Source organism: Bombina bombina, chromosome 8 (genome assembly GCF_027579735.1).
Source record: "Bombina bombina isolate aBomBom1 chromosome 8, aBomBom1.pri, whole genome shotgun sequence".
NCBI classification, from domain to species: Eukaryota; Metazoa; Chordata; class Amphibia; order Anura; family Bombinatoridae; genus Bombina; species Bombina bombina.
The window spans coordinates 177,645,127-177,672,009 of NC_069506.1; the positions used below are offsets into that span (position 1 = coordinate 177,645,127).

The 26,883-nt window shown below is 37.0% G+C and overlaps 1 protein-coding gene across 1 annotated transcript in view; it reads right to left on the reverse strand.

Moving 5' to 3' along the window:
* Positions 1 to 1,874: 1,874 nt before the first annotated feature.
* Positions 1,875 to 26,883, reverse strand: part of LOC128638079 (uncharacterized) — a 60,351-nt gene continuing 35,342 nt past the window's right edge. The window contains exons 4-6 of the mRNA XM_053689943.1: positions 16,736 to 16,795; positions 13,147 to 13,221; positions 1,875 to 2,173 (exon numbers count right to left, since the gene is read on the reverse strand). Of these exons, the coding sequence (XP_053545918.1) occupies positions 1,980 to 2,173; positions 13,147 to 13,221; positions 16,736 to 16,795 (329 nt within the window). The 3' untranslated portion in view covers positions 1,875 to 1,979. The remainder of the gene's footprint in view (positions 2,174 to 13,146; positions 13,222 to 16,735; positions 16,796 to 26,883) is intronic.

Sequence of the window (26,883 nt, forward strand, 5' to 3'; positions counted from 1 at the left end):
AATTTGGCTTATTCTACAAATAACGAACTTGGGAGTAACATGATCTATCCATTCTCAATGGTTGCAGTGTTCCACTGTCAAAATAATATGATGTTGAAGAAGGTAAAGCAAATTAAAACAGTATTATACACCAATTTTAGCTTGGTGGAAGTTATGCTCAATACTTGGGATCAATACCAGTATTTCCAAATTTCAAACAATTTTGAGGAACCCAGCTTTTTAACAAGGTACACAGTCTGCCTTGTTTCAAAGATCGAATAATCTTGGTTTGAACTGGGTCTCCCAAATTTTGGACTATGAGGTTCGAGCAGTTAAGACTTTCTCTGCACTTAGCTAAGAATTTCAAATCCCAAACAAAGATTTTTTTGCTTATTTGCAAGTCAGGCATTATGTTTCTAAGTTAATTGCTGAACATGGTTGGAGCTGGTCCTGGGGCAAAATTGGCTGCTACTGGCTAAAAATGGGCATTTATCTATATCCCCTGGGTATCACTTGTGTACCTCCTATAGGGTGAATTAAACTTACAAGATATATCTCAAAACTGGAAAAATTTGATCCCCTTGGAGGTTCTACATGTGCTTGGTTCAGAAGTCTATCCAACTGGTCTCACAGACTTCACTGTCCTCAACTTGGACAGACTCCCATTTTAGATTGCTTTATAGGACATATTATACACCAGAAAAAGGAGCTAGGTGGAGCAATCCTAGCTTTAATAAATGCCCAAATGTTCGTATCCTTCGGCTAATTTGCTTCATATGATTTGGGAGTGTCCTAAAATTAGTCAACTCTGGCAAAAAGTAGCTTATTGGACCTCTAATACAATAAAAATAACCTATCAGGAACTTTTCTTTGTTTCAAGTAATTTTTAGGTGGGAAGAAACTCAGAACCAACAACACAAAAAAATATCAATATGATTATCCTTGCGGTTAGATATTTAATTTTTAGAAAGTGGAAAGAAACAAACAATACTAGTATCTCAGAAAATTATTGAAAAAAACAATGCATTTTGGAACAACTCAATACAGATATGAATAATGAACGGGACATTTGTAAGCTCTTTAAGAAATGGTCTTTTTTTATTAAAAGCTTTTCCCCCAACGAAATTGATCAGTTGATTTACCCATTCAGAAACTCAGAATTGGTTTTGCTAGGGATTTGGTAGAAAAAAAATTACTTCCCTCCTTTACCCTTTTTTCTCCCTCTTTTTTTTCTCTCACCTTGAAGATTGCAAGGTGTACTCAGTCATTATGGTGTTTATTGATGTTTGAATAATTTTTATTATTGATATAAAAGCGGGTGCTGGAATCAGGAAGGGGAAAAGAGGTATAGGGGAATAATGTAAAAACCCTGACAATGTAGATATTTAATTTATTGTGCAGGACTTTATTGTGTTTTGAAACAAGGAAACTGTTATTTTATTCTTATTTTTCTTTGTTTTTTTTATTTTTTCTGTATTTGATTGTTGTGCCAATGTTTGCCCTGCATTGCTTGATGCTATTTGTGAATTTATCTACACTGTCAGATTTAAATAAAATATTTTAAAACAAATTGCATGCTCTATCTGAATCATGAAAGAAGAAATTTAGATTTAGTATCCCTTTATAGGCATGAGGCCAATAAGCTTATATAGGACTGAGCTTGCAGTTCTCTATTTTTATGCTCAGCCTCTTTTCTACATAAATCAGTTGCAAGCTTAGCAAAGACTATTGTAAATGAATTACTAGAGTGTGCAACCAATGACTGGAGTACAGCATTGAGCATTCTGAAATTTGGAGACTTTACTTCCACTTCTAACAGGAACTAGAAAAAAAAACAGTTTTCAGAATTAAATGACAGAAAAGGAGCAAAGTAAAAAATAAATAAAAAAAATAAATTATATTGCAACGTTTCTTTTTTACTACATATAGATAAACATTTTATATGACAAACTCAGACGATTAAAATTCCCTTAGAGAAAAAAAGTTTTTTTGTTTTTTTTTTAACTGTAAATATAACGGTCCTCAAGGTACAACTCTTGAGTTGCTTCAAACTTCTGTTTCTTTTTGCGCTTATTGTAGCAGAAATATTCCATTAGAACAGCAATTATAAACAAAAACAAAACGGCAGCTATTGTGACGCGAATTATGTTTATAGTGGTGTAATCAACATCTTGTGTGATGGTTCCATTGTTCTCTGCAAATGTTAAGAACATGAAAGTTAGCAAATTATAACAAAATATAATATAATAAACTAATAAAAGAAAGATAATTATTTTACTTGCTAATGTAATGAGAGCAATAAACTGACTTTAAAAAGGAAAATGAATGTATATTTTTTATCCTTGAATATGCAGTGTAATGTTAGGCACCAGTGTCAAGGAGGACATGATAGAAATGGGATATGCGAAGAGATGGGTGATAAAAATGATACGGGGAATGCAATATTTGAGTTATGAAGAAAAGCTGGAAATATTGTAGTTATTTACACTGGAAAAGAAGCTTCTCTGTAGCGTATGATTACATCAGGGCTCAGAATTTTCACTCTTTACTAGCCATTGGCGAGTGGAAATTTAATGGTGGAGAATGAAAGTTAGTGAGTGAATGTTGAAAGATAAGGGAGAGGGTAAAAAGAGAGATTGAAGAGAGGAGGGAGTGGAGAAAGATAGTTAAGAAATAGAAGGGAGAGATGATAAATATTAAAAGAAAATCTCCAGGTCTGCTATGACCTTCCATGACTATCAGCTCTCTCTTCCACCACTCTCTCACTTCAACAACGTCTTATTTATATCCAGCTGTTGTCTTACCCAGAACTACTAGGTTGATGTTGCTAACTGCTATGCACTTATTTATATATCTATTACAGTATGTAGCATTATTTAATTTGTTATGATATAAAATGAAAAATATTAAAAATGACTGCACAAAAAGGTGTTTCACAATGGCTAAACATATGCAAAGAAGGGGTGGAGTAGTTGGTGTGGTGTTGGCAGGTAGTTTGTAGGATAAGAAATGACGAGTAACATTTTGGCATGGTTAGTAGCTTACGAACTGAAATTTTGAGCCCTGATTACATTATAAAAATATTTACAGTATGATTACATTACAAATATATACAGGGCCAAAATAAGCAATAATTAGCTAAGCTGTTTATCAATAGAACTGTACAAAGGACGAGAGGTCATCCATTGAAACCTGAGGAAAGGAGATTTCACATACAGCAGTTTATGGTATGGGCTTCTTCCCAAGAACAAAATAAGTATGGCATTCTCAACCAAATGAGGTTGTGTTAGAAATTCTGTATTATTTTTTTAAAGGACTGGATTTACATTTTCTTTGGCCAGCAGTATATATAAGGATGAATCAGTACTCACAGAATAGTAGCTTCTTCATACAAGGGGAAATCTTATTGTCACTTTTTAGTAGATAAATCTTTTTTAAGGTACAATTTACTGCATTAAAGGTTGGGTTTGAGGGACATGATGGCCCATTTTTAACCCATAACCCATAGTCTCTGCGCTAAAGGGTATAGGCTCTTATATCTAATGGAAGCTACCTCTATGCTTCCTGAGGGGGTATTTATGGACAAAAAGATTTATAGAATAAGAGCGCTAAATAAGCTAATACCTCTTGAAGATTGAGAAGAAATTTTTTTTGTGACACAATGGCATCTACTTATCAAGCTGTCAACTTACTTGCATTCGACGGCACCAATACGCTCGCCTAAGATCGCCTAACATCGATGCCACGGACCTGAATATGTTCTCCAAAGTTACCAAAAAAGCTTTACGGCTCTTCTGTGGAATACCTGTTTTGGAAGAGGTGTCTGTAAAAAAGAATGGCAGCTGCTTGTGATTCACTGAGCAAAGCCAGCAAGGTAAGATAGGCTGGGGTTAATCAGCAGGCAGATGAGCCCAGCAAAGAGAGTCAGCCTGCTGTTTCTGGGGCCAGTATTAAACCCACAAGAACTCTCAGTTTAAGATCCAGAAATATAAATGTGACTGTGGATAAAGCTGCTACACTTGAGCAGGGTGATTCAAGTGTTCTAGGTCAGATCAATTTACCTGCTTATTGTATCTCAGTATACACAGGCTTTTAGCAGCAAAACGGCTATTGCTATATGAAAGGCTGCAGCCAGATCATTATTACACATGTTTTTCTCCACTTGAACTCTTAAGATAAACTTTTAACATGGACTTTTAAGATTAACCTTTTATATGAATTCTCTATGAATGTCTCACTTAAGACAGAGGCCTCTATTTAACAAAGTCTGGCTGACCTGATCCGATCACAAGAGCTGCTAGTGCAATGCCGCCCCCTGCAAACTCGCGGCCGATCGGCCGCCAGCAGGGAGGTGTCAATCAACCCGATCGTACTCAATCGGGTTGAATTCCGGCGATGTCTGTCCACCTGCTCAGAGCAGGCGGACAGGGTTATGGAGCAGCGGTCTTTGTGACCGCTGCTTCATAACTGCTGTTTCTGGCAAGCCTGCAGGTTCGCCAGAAACACGGGGCATCAAGCTCCATTCGGCCCCAAATATTGCATTTTACCATTATTTTATATTTGTCCCCTGTCTTACTTTTTTAGCTTTCTAGCTTGAAGTTGATGTCTGAACTATAATGACATTTTAATTTTTAGTCTCTAAACTTTAAAAGGAAAAGCACTGCTTATGAAGTTTGTATAAATACATAAAGAGAATAAAAGGTTGGCCAACCTACTACAATCATTGTATTTATTAACAATCAGTAGTGATGTCGCGAACATAAAAATTTGGGTTCGCGAACGGCGAACGCGAACTTCCGCAAATGTTCGCGAACGGGCGAACCGGGCGAACCGCCATAGACTTCAACAGGCAGGCGAATTTTAAAACACACAGGGACTCTTTCTGGCCACAATAGTGATGGAAAAGTTGTTTCAAGGGGACTAACACCTGGACTGTGGCATGCTGGAGGGGGATCCATGGCAAAGCTCCCATGGAAAATTACATAGTTGATGCAGAGTCTGGTTTTAATCCATAAAGGGCATAAATCACCTAACATTATAAAATATGAGGAAAAAATGGAAAAAAACAAACACTTTTTCTAACTTTGACCCCCAAAATCTGTTACACATCTACAACCACCAAAAAACAACCATGCTAAATAGTTTCTAAATTTTGTCCTGAGTTTAGAAATACCCAATGTTAACATGTTCTTTGCTTTTTTTGCAAGTTATAGGGAAATAAATACAAGAAGCACTTTGCTATTTAAAAAACACTTTTTTTCAAAATGAGCGCTAGTTACATTGGAACCCTGATATCTGTCAGGAATACCTGAATATCCCTTGACATGTATATATATTTTTTTAGAAGACATCCCAAAGTATTGATCTAGGCCCTTTTTGGAATATTTCATGCCACCATTTCACCGCCAAATGCAATCAAATAAAAAAAAATTGTTCACTTTTTCACAAACTTTAGGTTTCTCACAGAAATTATTTACAAACAACTTATGCAATTATGGCATAAATGGTTGTAAATGCTTCTCTGGGATCCCCTTTGTTCAGAAATAGCAGACTTATATGGCTTTGGCGTTGCTTTTTGGTAATTAGAAGGCTGCTAAATGCCACTGCGCACCACACGTGTTTTATGCCCAGCAGTGAAGGGGTTAATTAGGGAGCATGTAGGGAGCTTGTAGAGTTAATTTTAGCTTAAGTGTAGTGTAGTAGACAACCCAAAGTATTGATCTAGGCCCATTTTGGTATATTTAATGCCACCATTTCACCGCCAAATGCAATGAAATTTAAAAAAAACTTAAATTTTTTCGCAATTTTAGGTTTCTCGCTGAAATTATTTACAAACAGCTTGTGCAATTATGGCACAAATGGTTGTAAATGCTTCTCTGGAATCCCCTTTGTTCAGAAATAGCAGACATATATGACTTTGGCGTTGCTTTCTGGTAAGTAGAAGGCCGCTAAATGCTGCTGCGCATCACACATGTATTATGGCTAGCAGTGAAGGGGTTAATTAGGTAGTTTGTAGGGAGCTTGCAGGGTTAATTTTAGCTTTAGTGTAGAGATCAGCCTCCCACCTGACACACCAGACCCCCTGATCCCTCCCAAACAGCTCCCTTCCCTCCCCCACCCCACAATTGTCCCCGCCATCTTAAGTACTGGCAGAAAGTCTGCCAGTACTAAAATAAAAGGTTTTTAATTTTTTTTATTTTTTTTTAAGCATATTTACATATGCTGTGGTGTAGCATCCCCCCTTAGCCCCCAACATCCCTGATCCCCCCAAAAACAGCTCTCTAACCCTCCCCATCTGCCTTGGCGGCCATCTTGGGTACTGGCAGCTGTCTGCTATTATTTCACAGTCAAAAAAGTGTTTTTTTTTAATGTACACTACTGTTACACCAGATATGAGTGGTGGCACTGGGCAAGTGGGCACAGTATACGCTGTGAGCCTGACACACACGCTGGCAGGCAGGCAACTGCAATTAGATTACACAGGGAAAAAAAAGCAGACTGATGTTCTAGCCCTAAAAAGGGCTTTTTGGGGTGCTGTCCTTACATCAGAGATCAGATGAGTCCTTCAGGACTGTAGTGGACACTGAATACACTAGCCTAGCTATCGATTTCCCTATTAAATCAGCAGCAGCTACACTGTCCCTCCTCTCACTAAGAATGCAGCTTCTGAATGAATCTAAAATGGATGCTGTCCAGGAGGTGGGAGGGTCTGGGAGGGAGGGTCTGCTGCTGATTGACTGGAATGTGCCTGCTGACTGTGAGGTACAGGGTCAAAGTTTACTCAATGATGACGAATAGGGGGCGGATCGAACATCGCATATGTTCGCCCGCCATGGCGAACGCGAACATGCTATGTTCGCCGGGAACTATTCGCCGGCGAACTATTGGCGACATCACTAACAATCAGTTATTTGCTAGCTATATATTTGTTTTTGATAGCATGAGCTAGCTATATATTTGTTTTTGATAGCAATCAGTATATTTATGAGAAAAGTAGTTGTATAACATTTATTTTCTTTACACACAATTAGGATATAATATTGAATGTAAAAACCAGTCAATAAATGGCAGTAATAATAAAATTATTTTCTATTTTAAAAGATATTGTGTCACACAAAAAAATTCTTCTCAATCTCCAAGAGGTATTAGCTTATTTAGCACTCTTATTCTATAAAAAATTTTGTCCATATATTGACTTTGACCCAGCAAACGTAAATTACAAAACAAAGACAACTGTAGCAGAAGCAAGAGATATTTTCAACACATAATAATAAATTAATGAGTGGGTAAATACAACAAATGAAGGAAGGAATAAAAATCTACATTATTATTTACATTACTGAAGAGTGTAGTGACAGACAGGGATGGGATAGGTAATAATGAGAATTATTAAACTAATGCAAACTAACACTTATTTATTAATGTATTAATATGTATCTTCTGATATTCCAACTTTTAAAACACACTGGACTATAATACCATTACCTACAGGGTCGTATTCCATCAACGTTAAAAAATTTACTTAAAACCAACAATATGTCTGTTTTTAAAGGGACAGTCAACACCATAATTTTTTTTTATATAAAAATAGATAATCCATTTATTACTTACTAAGTGATAAGCCTGCCCAGAGGGCAGTCTATGTTTAAAAAATACAAACCCCCAAGCTAAAAAAGTAAAAATTACAGAAAAAAAATAAGCAAAGCTATCCAAAATAAATTTTTTAAACCTAAATAATACCCCTATAAAAATAAAAAAATAAACCCTAAAATAAAAACACCCCCTAATCTAATACTAAACAACCAATAGCCCGTAAAAGAGCCTTTTGTATGGCATTGCCCTAAGTTAAACAGCTCTTTTACTTAAAAAAAAATTACCAATTACCCCCTAACAGTAAAACCCCCCAACACAACATACCCCCCCCCTATTAAAAAAAAAACTAACATTTAAAAAACCTAAGCTATCCATTTCCCTTTTAAGGGCAGTAAAAGAGCTGAATGCCCTTTTAAGAGCAATGCCCATACAAATGCCCCTTTAGGGACAATGGGTAGTTTAGGTTTTTTAGTGTTAGGTTTTTATTTTGAGGGGTTTGGTGGGTGGGGGGGGTTACTGTTAGGGAGGATATAATATTTTTTAAATGTAAAAGAGCTGTTTAACTTAGGGCAATGCCCTACAAAAGGCCCATTTAAGGGCTATTAATAGTTTAGTTTAGATTAGGGGGTGTTTTTATTTTGGGGAGCTTTTTTTCCATAGGGATTAGGTTTAATTTTTTTAATTTTTGATAATTTTGTTTATTTTCTTCTCTAATTTTAGATTTTTTTTTATTTTTTTTAATTTTAGATTATTTTTTTTTGTAATGTAATGTTAGGATTTATTTAAGTGTAACTTAGTATTGGGGTTAATTTAGGGGGTGTTAGGTTAAGGGGCTTAATAATTAAATTACAGCTAGATTACAAGTAATGCACGCTAGAGGGTATTTAACGAACACAACAAAAAGTTGCGTTATTTTACCCTCCATAGTGCTGCCATTACAAAATTTGAAACAGCCAGCTTGTGCGTGCGTTATGGTTGCGGTGAGCTCCATACCGCACAAAATACAAGCGCTGTTTGACATGCTCGTGCACGCTTTCCCCATAGACATCAATGGGGAGAAAGTGTTAGAACACCTGTGATCGCGGAATGAAAAGCTCAGTAACGCAACCCCATTGATGTCTATGGGGGAAAAAAAAAATTAAGTTTCTACCTAACACCCTAACATAAACCCCACGTCTAAACACCCTTAATCTGCTGCCCCCAACATTGCCGCCACCTACATCACCGTCACCAAAATAAATCTATTAACCTCTAATCTGCCGCTCCCGATATTGCCGCCAATAAAGTTATTAACCCCTTTTCCCCTGCACTCCAGCATTGCCCACACTATAATAAATCTATTAACCCCTATTCCGCCGCTCCCCAATATCGCTGCCACTAAATCAAGTTATTAACCCCAAAACCTCGGGCCTCCCACATCACTACCACTAAATAAAACTATAAATTCCTAAACCGCCAGCCCCCCAACATCGCAACAACCCAAATAAAACTATATTAACCCCTAAACCTAAACCTAACCCCCCCTAAATTTAACATAATTAAAATAGAGCTAAACTAAAGTTACAATTATTAACTAAATTATACCTATTTAAAACTAAATACAAATGTTTCTGTGAAATAAAACCCAAGCTAGCTACAATATAACTAATAGTTATATTGTAGATAGCTTAGATTTTATTTCACAGGTAAGTTTGTATTTATTTTAACTAGGTAAGTTATTAACTATTTACTAACTACCTAGTTATAATAACTACAAACTTACCTGTGAAATAAAACCTAAACTTCTTTACACTAAAACCTAACATTACAAAAATAAAAACCTACCATTACAAAAAATAACAAACAAAATTATCCAAAACATTAAAATTATTCCTATTCTATTTAAAAAAAACAAAAAACATCCCAAAATAAAAAACCCTAATCTATAATAAACTAGGTCCTTAAAAGGGTCATTTGTAGGGCATTGCCCTAAGTTAAACAGATCTTTTACTTGTAAAAATATACAAAGACCCCACCAACAGTAAAACCCACCACTCAACCAACCCCCCAAAATAAAAAACATAACTCTAAAAAAAAAAACTAAGCTACCCATTTCCCTGAAAAGGGCATTTGTATGGGCATTGCCCAAACCCTAATCTAAAAAAAAAAACACCCCAAAAAGAAAAAAAAACATAACACAAAATAACATCCGAATTATACAAAATTTAAAAAAAAAATCCTATTCTAATACCCTGTTTTTAAAAAAAGCACCCCAAAATAAAAGAACCCTAATCTATAATAAACTACCAATAGCCCTTAATAGGGCCTTTTGTAGGGCATTGCCCTAAAGTTAACAGCTCTTTTGCTAAAAATAAAAATAAACACCCCCTAACATTACAAAACCCCCCCAACTCACAAAATTAAAACAATTATCTAAAAAAACTGAATCTACCCATTGCCCTGAAAAGGGCATTTGTATGGGCATTGCCCTTAAAGGGCATTTAGCTAATTTCTTGCCCTTAAAAGGGCATTTAGCTCTTTTAAGAAATGCCCAACCCCTAATCTAAAAACAAAAATCCACCCAAAAAACCTTAAAAAAAACTAACACTAACCCCTCTTTAGGTACTCACAGTTGCTGAAGTCCCGCTTGAAGGATCTTCATCCCGGTGGCTCCATCTTCATTCCGGCAGCTCCATCTTCATCCAGGCGGCTACATCTTCATCCCGGCGGCTCCATCTTCATCCAGGCGGCTCCATCTTCATCCAGGCGGCATCTTCTATCTTCATCCTGGCCGCACGGAGCGGGTCCATTCTGAAGACATCTGGCGAGGAGCATCCTCTTCATACGGTCGCCGCTGTATAATGAATCTTAAATGCAAGGGAGCTTTTTCAAAATGGCATCCCTTGCATTCCTATTGGCTGATTTGATTTTGGAAATTCAAATCAGCCAATAGGATGAGAGCTACTGAAATCCTATTGGCTGTTCAAAACAGCCAATAGGATGAGAGCTTCTGAAATTCTATTGGCTGTTCAAATCAGCCAATAGAATTTCAGTAGCTCTCATCCAATTTGATGATTTGGTATGAAATAATCAAATCAGCCAATGGGAAATCAAGGGATGCCATTTTGAAAAGGCTCCCTTGCATTGAAGATTCAGTATACGGCGGCGACCGTATGAAGAGGATGCTCCGCAACCAGATGTCTTCAGGATGTACCCGCTCCACACCGCCGGGATGAAGATATAAGACACTGCCGGGATGAAGATAGAAGATGCCGCCTGGATGAACATAGAAGATGCTGCCTGGATGGATGAAAACTTCTCGCCGCCTGGATGTCCAGACTTCAGAAACTGTAAGTGGATCTTCGGGGTTAGTGTAAGGATTTTTTAAACTTTTTTGGGTGTTTTGTTTTTTTTTAGTTTAGGGTTTGAGCTTTTCTTAAAAGAGCTAAATGGCCTTTTCAGGGCAATGCAAAGGAGCTAAATGCCCTTTTAACGGCAATGCCCAAACAAATGCCCTTTTCAGAGCAATGGGTAGCTTAGGTTTTTGTTAGAGTTAGGTTTTTTTTTTGTGGGGTTGGTTGGGTGGTGGGTTTTACTGTTGGGGGGTTTGTATTTTTTTTAAAGGTAAAAGAGCTGTTAAACTTAGGGCAATGCCTTTACAAAAGGCCCTTTTAAGGGCTATTGATAGTTTATTGTAGACTAGGGTTTTTTTTTTATTTTGGGTGGACTTTTTTATAGGGCTATTAGATTAGATGTAATTCTTTTTATTTTGGATAATTTCGTTTGTTATTTTTCGTAATTTAGTATTTTTTTATTTTTTGTAATTAGATTTTTTTGATGTGTATTTTAGTTTTCTTTAATTGGTAGTTAGTTTAATTTTGTTTAATAGTTATATTAGTTTATTTGTTAGTTTAAACTTAGTTTTATTAATTTGACAGGTAAGTTTTAATTTAATTTAAGATAGGGAAATTGTAATTTAATATAAAGTTAGGGGGCGTTAAGTTTAGGGGTTACTAGTTTAAACTAGTTTATTGTGATGTGGGGGGCTTTTGGTTTAGGGGTTAATAGTTTAATTTAGTATATTTCGTTGTGGGGGCTTGTGGTTTATTAGAGTTGCGGCGGTGTAGGGGTTAATAACTTCAGTATAGTGGGGGCGATGTGGGCGGACGGCAGATTAGAGGTTAATAATATTTAAATAGTGTTTGTGATGCGGGAGGGCAGCGGTTTAGGGGTTAATAACTGTATTATAGTGGTGATGATGTTGGGGAGCGACGGAATAGGGGTTAATAAGTTTAATATAGTATTTGCAATGTGGAAGGGCCTCGGTTTAGGGGTTAATGTGTAGTTTATGGGTTTTAGTGTACTTTGTAACACTTTAGTTATGAGTTTTATGTAACAGTTTTGTTGCGTAAAACTCATAACTACTGGTCACAGATGGCGGTACGGATCTTGTCATTATAGGGTGTAACACAAGCTTTTTAGCCTCACAAAACTTGTAATGGCAGCGCTATGGAAATCCCATGAAAAAACGTAATTTTTACCAGTGCGGGACAGACGTTGCTTTACAGGCTAAAAGGCTTGCGGTACAGCTATACTAATGGCTGCGTTGCTGTTTTAATGCTGAAATTATAATTTTTTCAGCATTAAAACACAAATGCACAACTCATAATCTACTTGTTAGTTATTTGCATTGTGGGGGGTTGGCGTTTTAGAAGTTAATAGGTTAATTAGGTTTATTGTGATGTGGGGGGTTGGCGGTTTAGGGGTTAATAGGTTAATTAGGTTTATTGTGATGTGGGGGGTTGGCGATTTAGGGGTTAATATTTTAATTATGTTATTTACGGATTAGGGGTTAATTACTTTATTATTTTGCGATGTTGGCGGTTTCGGTGTTTGGTAATACTTTGTGTGGGAGGTTAGTTTTTTGGTTATACTTCGTGCGGGCGGTTATTTTTTTTTTATTTCTTGTTGGCGGTTACATGTTTTTCATTGTTTCGTGCGGGCGGTTGCATTTTTTTTTTAAGGTTTTGTTTGCCTACGCTGCATCCAGGTGGATTCCGAAAATGGTGGTGGATTTTTTCACCACCCTGCCATTTTCGGAAAATGGCAGTTGATTCTTTCACCACCCTGCCATATTCGGAATCCACAGGGATGCAGCATTGCTGCATCCAGGTGGATTCTTTTGGCTACGCACGCAGCCAACATTCCCTTGAGGATGCGTGCGCAACTGGCGACAGAAGCATTACAAATGCGATTATAGTATAGATTCCCCAGGTTTGCATTACCAACACAGTTATAATAATACATGTTTTTTTTTCACCTTCTAGTGGCGAAAAACTGTCAAAATGCATTCAGATTAGAGGCGGTCTTCAACGTCTAAGAAATTAGCATATGAGCCTCCTAGGTTAAGCTTTCAACTAAGAATACCAAGAGAACAAAGCAAAATTGGTGATAAAAGTTACTTGCTCTATTTGAATAATAAACATTTATTTTGGACTTGACTGTCCATTTAAAGATTGCGATTAATGAGATATTTGTGACACTGTTATTAAAAAAAACTTGTTACATGTTTTAAGTAAATATAAAATGTCATACCTGGATAATAGGAAACTGTGAATGGATCTGAAGAGGACGGATCTACTAATGTCGTGGAAAAGATCCATATATAGTCTACAAGAAAGAAATCATATGTCAAGCAAAGTGGCAGAACAAGAAAGATACAAATGGGAACATCAAACTATCTATTATTTCCAATTATTATGATAGAATATTTTTTTAATTATTTCAAACTCTGTTTATTATGACAGTTATACAGAAAGATCACAAGAAAATGGGTGCACATAAAAATAAATAGAGTGTAACTATTGCACCTCCCTTGTAATAAACCAATAAACGTAGTTCATATATGAAAGCATTTATATGAGAGCATTTCATTTTTTTCTATATATAGCCCAGGTGTCTCCTCGAGAATATCCAGACAACTTAGCACATATGAGGGCACTCACAGGTCTTGTATAATCTACAAGTGTATCACACAGGCTTAGAACGCTGAGAATAAGATGGTCTTGATAAAGGCTATATGGAATAGTCAAAACGTCGACTTGACTGTAATGTGATGAATGTTGTATAAATAAAGAAAAAAACTTGTGAATTATACAAGACCTGTGAGTGCCTTCATATGTGATATATATATATATATATATATATATATATATATATATATATTACATACTGTATATACAACCCCAATTCTGAAACAGTTGGGACAGTATGGAAAATGCAAAAAAAACAAACAAAAAGAGTAGTTTGAAAATTCAGTTCACCCTGTACTATATTGAAAACATGTTATTAACACATTATTTGATGTTTTACTTTGTGAATTTAAAGTATTTTTGAAGATATACACTCATTTCAATTCTAATGACTGCAACACACTACAAAAAAGTTGGGACAGTTTAATGTTTACCACTGTGTCACATTGCCTTTTCTTTTAATAACACTTGCAAGCAGAATTTTCCCCCATTCATCCATTATACATATCTTCAGCTGCGCAACTTTACAGGGCCTTCTTTGCCTTATTTTGCGCTTCATAATGCGCCACAAATTCTCATTCGGAGACAGGTCAGGACTGCAGGCAGGCCATGCTAGCACCCACACTCTCTGCTTAGGCAAACATGCGCTTGTAATCCAGGCAGAGTGTGGTTTGGCGTTGTCCTGCTGGAAAATGCAGGGACATCCCTGAAAAAGATGATACGATAAGATAAGGATAATTGACAGCCCCTGCTAGCGGCCAATTGGTCGCCAGTGAGCAGGAGGCGGCATTGCACAAGCCTTTCACCAGAAATGATTGTGCAATAATAAATGCAGACAGCGCATGCTGTCTGCATTTAGCGATGTCAAGTGGACATGATTCGCAACAGCAGGCAGCAAGGTGATGAGGGAGGTAGGAGGACAGGTCCTAGAGCATCCACTGATCCAGGCAAAGAAGGAGCATCTATACTGAAAAGATGGGGTACACCTATCAGAGAAGGGTAACAATATTTTTCTGGAGGATATTAAGAGAATGGTCCAGAGCTGTGTGCACGTAAGAGTCACGGTAGGGGGTTGAAGTGGCTGAGAAAGAGGGCCCTCTATCTTTTTTCGGTGGGGGCAAAATTGAGGCCTGGCACGTGGGTTAGGTAATGCTGGGGGGGTCAGGGGGTATGGGAACCTGGAGTCTTGGTCTGTCAGTCAAACTCAAGTGGTCCTCCTAGCCTACAGATTGACTCTCCTGCCATTTGTCAAAGATGCTCCTGAGTAGCGCATGGTAATGCTTCTTGGTCACTTAAGGCCGCAGAATTACTTATTAATGCTAGTACATTGTATCTTGATGTGGTATTTAATTGGTTTATTAATTATTGATTTGTCAATTAACAAGGGTTGCTCATAATTCTGCCATAAAAGGCAATGAATTTGGCTTAATTTTATAAAACCGTTACCTTTTCAAATGCTAATTCCGGTGTCTGTCTTTCTTTTTATTTAAAGGGTAGATTTCTAACATGGGAATGAAGGCCTAAGGAATAAAATCCTTAATACGGATGCCATCCTTTCACATTTGGAATACGAGAGAAGTCCAGTTAGATATATCCATAGACATTGGGTATAATGCTGTTTACAGAGTACTGAGGGGGATAGTTGCTCATTTAACTGAGATATTTTATGGTAAGCTTAAGAGCTGAGAAGTGGAACTTGTTATACTTTTTAAAAGACTGAGTTTTCTTGTGTTAAAGACTCTACATGATTGGTATTTACTGAATCCAGTAAAAGTAATGTACCTTTAATTTTTTAAGGTTTTATCTTTGAGATTTATATTTAGGATTGTGGCCACAACCATTTTAGTATTTGTGTGATAATTGATAAACTGATATTGATTATATTACATTGTTGTTGGAGATGATCCCTAGGCTCCTTTGGAGCACCAGTCATTTTTTGAGCTTTGCATACTATTTTAAAGGTCATGTGTGAGAGGATCACAGTTTGTTTGGGTGACTACTTTAGGAATTGTGTGTACAACTAGCAGAGTTACTATTTTGTCCAATTGTAATTTTTAAGTCTATGGATGCCCATGTGTGTCTGTAAGTACCTGTATGTGTGAAAGTAAATGCCTGTCAGTGTCTGCATGTGTGTGTACATGTGGATGTCTATGGGTACAGGTGGTTGTCTGTAGATGCCTGTATGTGTGCATGGGGGTATCTATTGGTGCATATGTGGCTGCCTGTATGTGTGCCTTTGTGTATGCATTTGGATGTCTATGGATGCTTGTGTGTGTTGTTGTTGCTGTGTGCGTGTATATGGGTGTCTGTAGGTGCTTGTATGTGTGTGTATTTGGGTGCTTGCATGTGTGTGTGTGTGTGTGTATGTGGATGCCTATGGGTGATTGTGCATGTCTGCATGCCATGCAGATGTATATGGGTGTCTGTGTGTATATGCATGTTTAAATATATGGGTATGTGCATTTGGGTGTCAATAGGTGACTGTAAGTGTGCGCATGGATGTCTATGGGTACCTCTATATATGTGTGTGCGCATGTGGGTGTCTGTATACTTACACGTGGATGCTGATGGGTGCATGGTTTAAAATGATAGTGAGACGTCAAAGATCCAGGAGGAAGAATGTTGCACTGTGGAATTTATGGGGTGAGCACGCTTTGGAATTTCACCCTAGAAACTGCCCTGCCAATAGCTGTAACTAATGCTCCATTGTAAGTTTTTAGCATTGGCAGCTTCTTGTATATGAGCAAGTGCCAGCTAGTTTCTGGTTCTTTTGTTTTTTGTATATTTGCGGTAAAACTCTAGTGAGGTTTTGCTTATAGAGATAGCTTCCTGTGTCGCTGGCAGTGCACCCAGTTTTCACATGCTGTGGGAGATGCCCCCAGTTCTGAGAGTGCTGCTAACGACATTGTGTGTTTCCCCAGTCTACTCAGAGAGTAGCCCTTTACAGTTTTATATGTCTTACCGTATTACCTAACTGGAGTAATACTGACAGGTGCAATTAGCAGGCTTTAATAAATACCAGCATGGAAGGCTTATGTTAGCATGTGACTGAATGTCAGATATGCTGGTGTAGTACATATGTTTACACAATGAAAATAATACATAATGCATTGTCCGGCTGTAACATTGCAAATAAAAGTATCTTAAAGTACCTTCATTTTTGGTGGTGATGTCGAGTGGCACATTATTCGTTGTTGAGTTCTGTGGTTTTCCTTAATGAAAATGAAATATATACTGTATGTCAGGAAAGAACATAGTAAGATGTAAAAAGTTATAAAGCAAATCAAAAACAGAAAGGTTTTTTAAAGTAGTGATAAACAACTTCCTAACACATGGGGGCAGCAAATCAATGTTTTAGAAGCCTTAATTAAGGAATGCAAATAAATGTATTGCTATTAAAATGCACTGATAATAATAATTTCCCAACAACTATGTAACACTTTTCAGATTTTTCCTTGGGGCCTCAAAAACGAGTGCAGAGGGCCACATATACCCTCAGCCACCAGCTGACTATCTCTAGTTTAATGTACTGATAAAACTTTAATATCATTAAAGCTACACTGTCAGTTTCTCCATTATCTATATTACTTATAAGCAATTGCTTATGGCCGTGTTTATCCTGAAGCCTCTAATGTCTGGCTTTAGGATAATAACTATTAAAATGTCTGTTGGAAAATTACAAATATTCGCCTAGATTACGAGTTTTGCGGTAACAGGGGTGAGGTATTAACTTGCACGTTATTCTCACCGCTCACTATCCTGCAGCGCTGGTATTACGAGTTTTCAGAAACCCGACGTTAAAAGTCAAAAAGTGAACGTAGAGCAAAATTTTGCTCCAAATCTCACTTCAATACCAGCACTGCTTAAGTGAGCGGTGAGCTGGTGTAACGTGCTCGTGCACGATTTCCCCATAGGAATCAACGGGGAGAGATAGCTGAAAAAAAGTCTAACACCTGCAAAAAAGCAGCGTTTAGCTCAGTAACGCAGCCCCATTGATTCCTATATGGAAATAAAATTTATGTTTACACCTAACACCCTAACATGAACCCTAACATGAACCCCGAGTCTAAACACCCCTTATCTTAGACATATTAACCCCTAATATGCTGCCCCCGACACCTACATTATATTTATTAACCCCTAATCTTCCACTCTGGACACTGCCGCCACCTACATTATACTTATGAACCCCTAATCTGCTGCCCTTAACATTGCCGACACCTACATTATATTTATTAACCCCTAATCTGCCACCCCCTACCTACATTTATTAACCCCTAATCGCCGCCACTATAATAAACATATTAACTCCTAAACCGCCGCACTCCCGCCTCGCAAACATTAGTTAAATATTATTAACCCCTAATCTGCTGTCCCTAACATCACCGCCACATACCTACATTTATTAACCCCTAATCTGCCGCCCCCAACATCACCGCCACTATATTAAATTTATTAAGTCTAACCCTAACCCTAACACCCCCTAACTTAAATATAATTTAAATAAATCTAAATAAATATTCCTATCATTAACTAAATAATTCCTATTTAAAACTAAATACTTACCTGTAAAATAACTAATAGTTACATTGTATCTAGCTTAGGGTTTATTTTTATTTTACAGGCAAGTTTGTATTTATTTGAACTAGGTAGAATAGTTATTAAATTGTTATTAAGTATTTAATAACTACCTAGCTAAAATAAATACAGTACCTGTAAAATAAAACCTAACCTAAGTTACACTAACACCTAACACTACACTACAATTAAATAAACTAACTAAATTAAATACTATTAAATAAATTAAATTAGCTAAAGTACAAAAATTAAGGTAGAAAAAATCCTATAGGCTGATGCAATCAGCCAATAGGATTAAAGTTCAATCCTATTGGCTGATCCAATCACCCATTAGGATTGAGCTCGCATTCTATTGGTTGATTGGAACAGGATTTTTTCTACCTTAATTCCGATTGGCTGATAGAATTCTATCAGCCAATCGGAATCTAAGGGACGCCATCTTGGATGACGTCACTTAAAGGTACCTTCATTCAGCTTTAGTCATCAGAAGAAGAGCATGCTCCGCATCAGATGTCTTGAAGATGGATCCGCACTGCATCGGATGGATGAAGATAGAAGCTGCCGTCTGGATGAAGATAGAAGATGCCGTCTGGATGAAGACTTCTGCCCGTCTGGAGGACCACTTTGCCCGGCTTGGATGAAGACTTCTCCCGGCTTTGTTGAGGACCTCGGCCCAGCTTGGATGAAGACGTCTCCCGGTAAGTCGATCTTCAGGGGGTTAGTGTTAGGTTTTTTTAAGGGTTTATTGGGTGGATTTTTTTTTAGGTTAGGGTTTGGGCGGCAAAAGAGCTAACTGCCCTTTTAAGGGCAATGTCCATCCAAATACCCTTTTCAGGGCAATGGGGAGCTTAGGTTTTTTTTAGTTAGTATTTTATTTGGGGGGTTGGTTGTGTGGGTGGTGGGTTTTACTGTTGGGGGGTTGTTTGTATTTTTTTCCAGGTAAAAGAGCTGATTACTTTGGGGCAATGCCCCGCAAAAGGCCCTTTTAAGGGCTATTGATAGTTTAGTTTAGGCTAGGGTTTTTTTTTATTTTGGGGGGACATGTTTTTATTTTGATAGGGCTATTAGATTAGGTGTAATTAGTTTAAATATCTGTAATATTTTTTTTATTTTCTGTAATTTAGTGTTTGTTTTTTTGTACTTTAGCTAATTTAATTTAATTTATTTAATAGTACAGGTAGCCCTCAGTTTATGCCGGGGTTAGGTTCCAGGAGGAATGGTTGTAAATCAAAACCGTTGTAAATTGAAACCCAGTTTATAATGTAAGTCAATGGGAAGTGAGGGAGTTCAGTTCCATGCCCCTCTCAAAATTGTCATAAATAACACCTAATACATTATTTTTAAAGGTTCGAAATGAAGACTTTAAATTCTAAACAGCATTATAAACCTAATATAGATTGTATCATCATCAAACTAAGTTTAATGAACAAAAACATTTGCTAAACTTCACCTAATAAAATAATTACACAACAGATTGCATCATCATCAAACTAAGTTTAATGAACAAAAACATTTTTTACTTGCATTTTTCTGCAATCAGTTCTCTGCATTGTTAGCATGTTAGATAATATTGGGTCTGCACCTATTCTATGCATTTCAATCTCCAGTGATTAATAGGAAGTTAGGCACATTCACTTGAAGCTGCTGGACAGGAAGATAATAGGGAAGTGGCTGCAAGATCTTGCTCGATAGGTCTTGTCTGATCTGTGTACACAGATCAATTTCAGGCTGTTAAACTAGCTTAACTTTGCTAAAACACAAGCAGACAGCTCCACCTACTGGCTATTTTAATTAGTGCACTGATTTTTAATGCATTTTAATAGCAGTCCCATGACTGAAAAAAGGTTGTTATTCTGAAACGGCGCAAATTGAACCGGCGTAAACCGAGGGCCACCTGTATTTAATTTAGTTAATTTATTCTACCTAGTTAAAATAAATACAAACTTGCCTGTAAAATAAAAATAAACCCTAAACTAGATACAATGTAACTATTAGTTATATTGTAGCTATCTTAGGGTTTATTTTACAGGTAAGTATTTAGTTTTAAATAGCAATTATTTAGTTAATGATAGGAATATTTATTTAGATTTATTTAAATTATATTTAAGTTAGGAGGTGTTAGGGTTAGACTTAGGTTTAGGGGTTAATACATTTAATATAGTGGAGGAAACGTTGGGGGCCGCAGATTAGGGGTTAATAAATGTAGGTAGGTGGCGGCGATGTTAGGAACGGCAGATTAGGGGTTAATAATATTTAACTAATGTTTGCGAGGCAGGAGTGCGACAGTTTAGGGGTTAATATGTTTATTATAGTGGCGGCGATGTCGGGGGCGGCAGATTAGGCGTTAATAAGTGTAGGTAGGTTGCGGCGACATTGGGGGCGGCAGATTAGGGTTTAATAAATATAATGTAGGTGGCGGCAGTGTCCGGAGCGGCAGATTAGGGGTTAATAAATATAATGTAGGTGGCGGCGATGTCCGGAGCGGAAGATTAGGGGTAGGGATGGGCGAATGTTTCTAAAAATTTGAAATTTAAAATTAATTTTGATACATTCGTTCATTCAAATTGAATTTCGAATGTTTATATAACATTCTAACATTCTATTTTCGAATTTTCTTTTTTCAAATTTTTCAATAAAAATAGAATAATAGAATGTTTAGCTATGTATTCATTCAATTTCAAAATGTAATATTCAAATTTGAATGTGACATTCGAATTTGAAATAGTATTTCTAGTCCACAACTGTGTTTAATAAATGTAATATTCAAATTTGAATGCTACATTCGAATGTCACAATCGAATTTTAAATAGTATTTCTAGTCTAATACTGTGTTTTAAATGTGATATTCGATTTGAATGTGATATTGGATTCGAATGTGACATTCGAATTTGAAATAGTATTTCTAGTCTAATATTGTGTTTTATAAATGTAATATTCGAATTCGAATGTGACATTCGATTCAAATGTGATATTCGATTCGAATGTGACATTCGAAATAGTGTTTCTAGTCTACAATTGTGTTTTATAAATGTAATATTCGAATGTGATATTCAAATGTAACATTCGAATTTGAATGTGACATTCGAAAACTGTAAATAACATTCGAAAATCAAATTTTTAAGAATATTCGTTCTTATCAACATTCTATTATGTAAATCGAATTTCTACAATAACATTCGTTCTAACATTCGAATTCGGATATAAACACATTCGCCTATCCCTAATTAGGGGTTTAAAAATTTATTTTAGTATTTGCGATGTGGGAGGGCCTCTATTTAGGGGTTAATAGGTAGTTTATGGGTGTTAGTGTACTTTTTAGCACTTTAGTTATGAGTTTTATGCTACCGTGTTGTACCATAAAACTCATAACTACTGACTTTCAAATGCGGTAGAAATCTTGACGGTTTAGGGTGTACCGCTCACTTTTTGGCCTCCCAGGACAGACTCGTAATACTAGCGGTATGAAAAGTTGCATAGAAAATAGACTTTACGAAGTTTACGTAAGTCGTTTTGCGGTAAGTCCAAAAAAGTGTGCGGTGACCCTATACCTTCAAGACTCGTAATACCAGCGGGCGTAAAAAAGCAGCGTTAGCACCTGTTAACGCTGCTTTTTCACCTAATGCAAAACTTGTAATCTAGGCCTTTGGATGTTCACATATTACTCAGAATCCCTTTTTGCACTAGCTGCATTATCACATCCGAAGGTGGATTATTTTAGCTCAAATCACAAGGAATCCATAACTGAATGTCAGCGTCCTTAATTCTATCTTTACAATGATTTTTGCTGAATGCTATGGCTGATTTATAGACTTTTGTCAAATTATATAGTTAATTTACTTTTGGCTAAACCCAATAGGAATAAAGGGACAGAAGAAAATTTACACTTTATAAATTAGGAAATCACAACATAAATAATGAAATCGTATGATCAAGAATTATTTTTATTCTAAAATTTGAAATGAAAAAGGTACCTATAAATATGAATGATAAACTATATGAAATCCTGAAACTATGGGGGTTAGTTATCGTCTACTTTACCTGCCTTCGCAGGTTCAATACGCCCGCCTAAGCTTGCCTACCATCGCCGCCGCGGACCTTCAAAATTTCGCCTAAGTTATCAAAAAAGCTGTCAAAAAGCAGCGCACCAAGTATGGGGCGATGAGCAGCGGACTGTGAGAGTTATCACTCATCCGATCTCGCGGCTCTTTGGTTTTTGACAGCTTTATTGATACCCCTGTCACTAAGCACCCACACTATAACATACTGTTCTACCCCCTATACCGGCACCCCCGGAGCCCCCCGCAACTCAATAAAGTTATTAACCCCTAAACCGCCACTCCTAGACACCGCCGCCACCTACATTATACCTAGTAACCCCTATCCTGCCCCCCCTATACTGCCGCCACCTATAATAAAGTTATTAACCCCTATCCTGCGGATCCCGGACCTCGCCGCAACTAAATAGTTTAACCCCTAAACCGCCGCTCCCGGACCCCGCCGCAACCTATATTAAACTTATTAACCCCTAATCTGCCCCCCCTACACCGTCGCCACCTATAATAAATTTATTAACCCCTATCCTGCCCCCCCCTACACCACCGCCACTGTAATAAAATTATTAACCCCTAAACCTAAGTCTAACACTAACCCTAACACCCCCCTAACTTAAATATTAATTAAAGTGAATGTCAATTTTTCCGTTTTGTGTAATCTAGTTTTGTAGTCATTACTGAGATTAAGCATTAATTAAATAAATCTAAATAATATTTCTCTTATTAACTTAATTAATCCTATTTAAAACTAAATACTTACCTTTAAAATAAACCCTAAGATAGCTACAATGTAATTAATAATTACATTGTAGCTATTTTAGGATTTATATTTATTTTACAGGTAACTTTGTATTTATTTTAGCTAGTTAGAATAGTTATTAAATAGTTATTAACTATTTAATAACTACCTAGCTAAAAGAAATACAAAATTACCTGTAAAATTAATCCTAACCTAAGTTACAATTAAACCTAACACTACACTATCATTAAATTAATTAAATAAATTAGCTACAAATAACTACAATTAAATACAATTAAATAAACTAACTAAAGTACAAAAAATAAAAAAAATAAGTTACAAACATGTTAAAAAATATTACAACAATTTTAAGCTACTTACACCTAATCTAAGCCCCCTAATAAAATAACAAAGTCCCCCAAAATAAAAAAAATGCCCTACCCTATTCTAAATTAAAAAGTTACCAGCTCTTTTACCTTACCAGCCCTTAAAAGGGCCTTTTGCGGGGCATGCCCCAAAGAATTCTGCTCTTTTGCCTGTAAAATAAAAATACAACCCCCCCCAACATTAAAACCCACCACCCACATACCCCTAATCTAACCCAAACCCCCCTTAAATAAACCTAACACTACCCCCCTGAAGATCATCCTACCTTGAGTCGTCTTCAGCCAGCCGACCACCAATGGAACCGAAGAGGAGATCCGGAGCGGCAGAAGTTATCATCCAAGGGGCGATGAAGAAGTCTTCCAAACGATTGAAGTCATCATCCAGGCGGCGCTGAAGAGGTGTTCCAACCGGGCGATGTCATCTTCCAAGCGGCATCTTCAATCTTCTTTCTTCTGGATCCATCTTCATCCCGCCGACGCGGAACATCCTTCTCCCCCGACGGCCGACGACTGAATGAAGGTTCCTTTAAGGGACGTCATCCAAGATGGCGTCCCTTCAATTCCGATTGGCTGATAGGATTCTATCAGCCAATCGGAATTAAGGTAGGAAAAATCTGATTGGCTGATCCAATCAGCCAATCAGATTGAGCTCGCATTCTATTGGCTGTTCCAATCAGGTAGGATGATCTTCAGGGGGTTAGTGTTAGGTTTATTTAAGGGGGGTTTGGGTTAGATTAGGGGTATGTGGGTGGTGGGTTTTAATGTTGGGGGGGTTGTATTTTTATTTTACAGGCAAAAGAGTAGAATTCTTTAAGGCATGCCCCGCAAAAGGCCCTTTTAAGGGCGGGTAAGGTAAAAGAGCTGGTAACTTTTAATTTAGAATAGGGTAGGGCATTTTTTTATTTTGGGGGGCTTTGTTATTTTATTAGGGGGCTTAGATTAGGTGTAAGTAGCTTAAAATTGTTGTAATATTTTTAAATGTTTGTAACTTATTTTTTTTATTTTTTGTAACTTAGCTTTTTTTATTTTTTGTACTTTAGTTACTTTATTTAATTGTATTTAATTGTACTTATTTGTAGCTAATTTATTTAATTAATTTAATGATAGTGTAGTGTTAGGTTTAATTGTAACTAAGGTTAGGATTTATTTTGCAGGTAATTTTGTATTTCTTTTAGCTAGGTAGTTATTAAATAGTTAATAACTATTTAATAACTATTCTAACTAGCTAAAATAAATACAAAGTTACCTGTAAAATAAATATAAATCCTAAAATAGCTACAATGTAATTATTAATTATATTGTAGCTATCTTAGGGTTTATTTTACAGGTAAGTATTTAGTTTTAAATAGGAATAATTTATTAAAGTATAGTGTAGTGTTGGGTGTAATTGTAACTTAGGTTAGTTTTTATTTTACAGGTAAATTTCTCTTTATTTTAGCTAGGTAGCTATTAAATAGTTAATAACTATTTAATAGCTATTGTACCTAGTTAAAATAAATTGATAGATGCCTGTAAAATAAAAATAAATCCTAAGATAGCTACAATATAATTATTATTTATATTGTAGTTATATTAGGGTTTATTTTAAAGGTAAGTATTTAGTTTTAAATAGGATTAATTTAGTTAATAAGAGAAATATTATTTAGATTTATTTAAAGTGAATGTAAACTCAGCCTTCGTTCTAAACAGCAGTCTATCAAATATAAAAAAAAAACCTGAGTTTCATTCATCAAATTTAAATTTTCTAAATGTATACCTTTATTTTCATAAATTTATATCAATTTGCGGCTAAACCGTCCTCCGCCCGGCATTCGTGCTCTTTTGCTCATCTTTTTGATTGATTTCTTAATAGCCAATAACGGCTCTAACCACGGGGGGACCCACCCTCTTCTCATTACGTAATATGCGTTCGTCTTTGGTGCCGAGCTAATCTACTGTAAGCTCGTGCACATTTCGCGCATGCGCAATACTAATAAACACGGCTAGCGTTACATTCTTCTATGGATTCCTTTCATTTCCTATACAGCGTAAACAAGACTAACGCATGCGCAATGTAAAATAGACACGGGAGCGCGCAGTGCCTATACGTAAACAGCGGGTGGGACCGCTGTTTACGTAATATGGATGAAAAGTAGGAAGCAGTGAGTGGGAGGAGCGGGTAAGCGAATGAGCGATATGCAATATTTAAAATAAAAAATAAAATACACATTTTATTAGAAATTTATTGCGGCGGTATGCTTAATCTCAGTAATGACTACAAAACTAGATTACACAAAACGGAAAAATTGACATTCACTTTAATTAATATTTAAGTTAGGGGGGGTGTTAGGGTTAGTGTTAGACTTAGGTTTAGGGGTTAATAATTTTATTACAGTGGCGGCGGTGTAGGGGGGGCAGGATAGGGGTTAATAAATGTATTATAGGTGGCGACGGTGTAGGGGGGGCAGATTAGGGGTTAATAAGTTTAATATAGGTTGCGGCGGGGTCCGGGAGCGGCGGTTTAGGGGTTAAACTATTTATTTAGTTGCTGCGAGGTCCGGGATCCGCAGGATAGGGGTTAATAACTTTATTATAGGTGGCGACGGTATAGGGGGGCAGAATAGGGGTTAATAGGTATAATGTAGGTGGCGGTGGGCTCCGGGAGCGGCGGTTTAGGGGTTAATAGGTATTATGTAGGTGGCGGTGGGCTCCGGGAGCGGCGGTTTAGGGGTTAATAGGTATTATGAAGGTGGTGGTGGGCTCCGGGAGCGGCAGTTTAGGGGGTAATACATTTATTTAGTTGCGGTGGTGTAGGGGGGGCCGATTAGGGGTGTTTAGACTCGGGGTACATGTTAGGGTGTTAGGTGTAGACATCTCCCATAGGAATCAATGGGATGTCGGGCAGCAGCGAACATGAACTTTCGCTATGGTCAGACTCCCATTGATTTCTATGGGATCCCGTACGCTGGGCCGGAAAAGTGCCGAGCGTACCTGCTAGCTTTTTGATAACTAGCAAAAGTAGTCAGATTGTGCCGCACTTGTGTGCGGAACATCTGGAGTGACGTAAGAATCGATCTGTGTCGGACTGAGTCCGGCGGATCGAAGCTTACGTCACTAAATTCTACTTTTGACGGTGTCTAGGGCTTGATAACTAAGGTGAATCAGCCTCGCCACAAATACTCTGCGGAATTCCAGCGTATTTGAGGTTGACGGCTTGATAACTAGGGGCCTATATATTTAAGAATTCATAATTATATATGTAAGGACCTTGCCCTTACCCAAGATGGCTGCTGTAATAGTTGTATTGAGGAAGAGAAATGCCATCTGGGAAGGGGGAGGAGTTGTTAGTTCTGAGGAGATTTCTTAGGTGTTAAGAGAAGTGTGGAGCTTTGCACAGACTTTGAAATGGGGGAAGAAAGTTGCTGTTTCCAAGCTGAAAGAAGTTATTCAGACTAATGCATGGATTTCAGAGACAGTTCAGACATTGCTACATGTGGCTGCTGCAGAACCTTTTATTTGTACTGTGAGTGTCAGCCATTATCTGCTGTTTTAAGATCTCCATAACT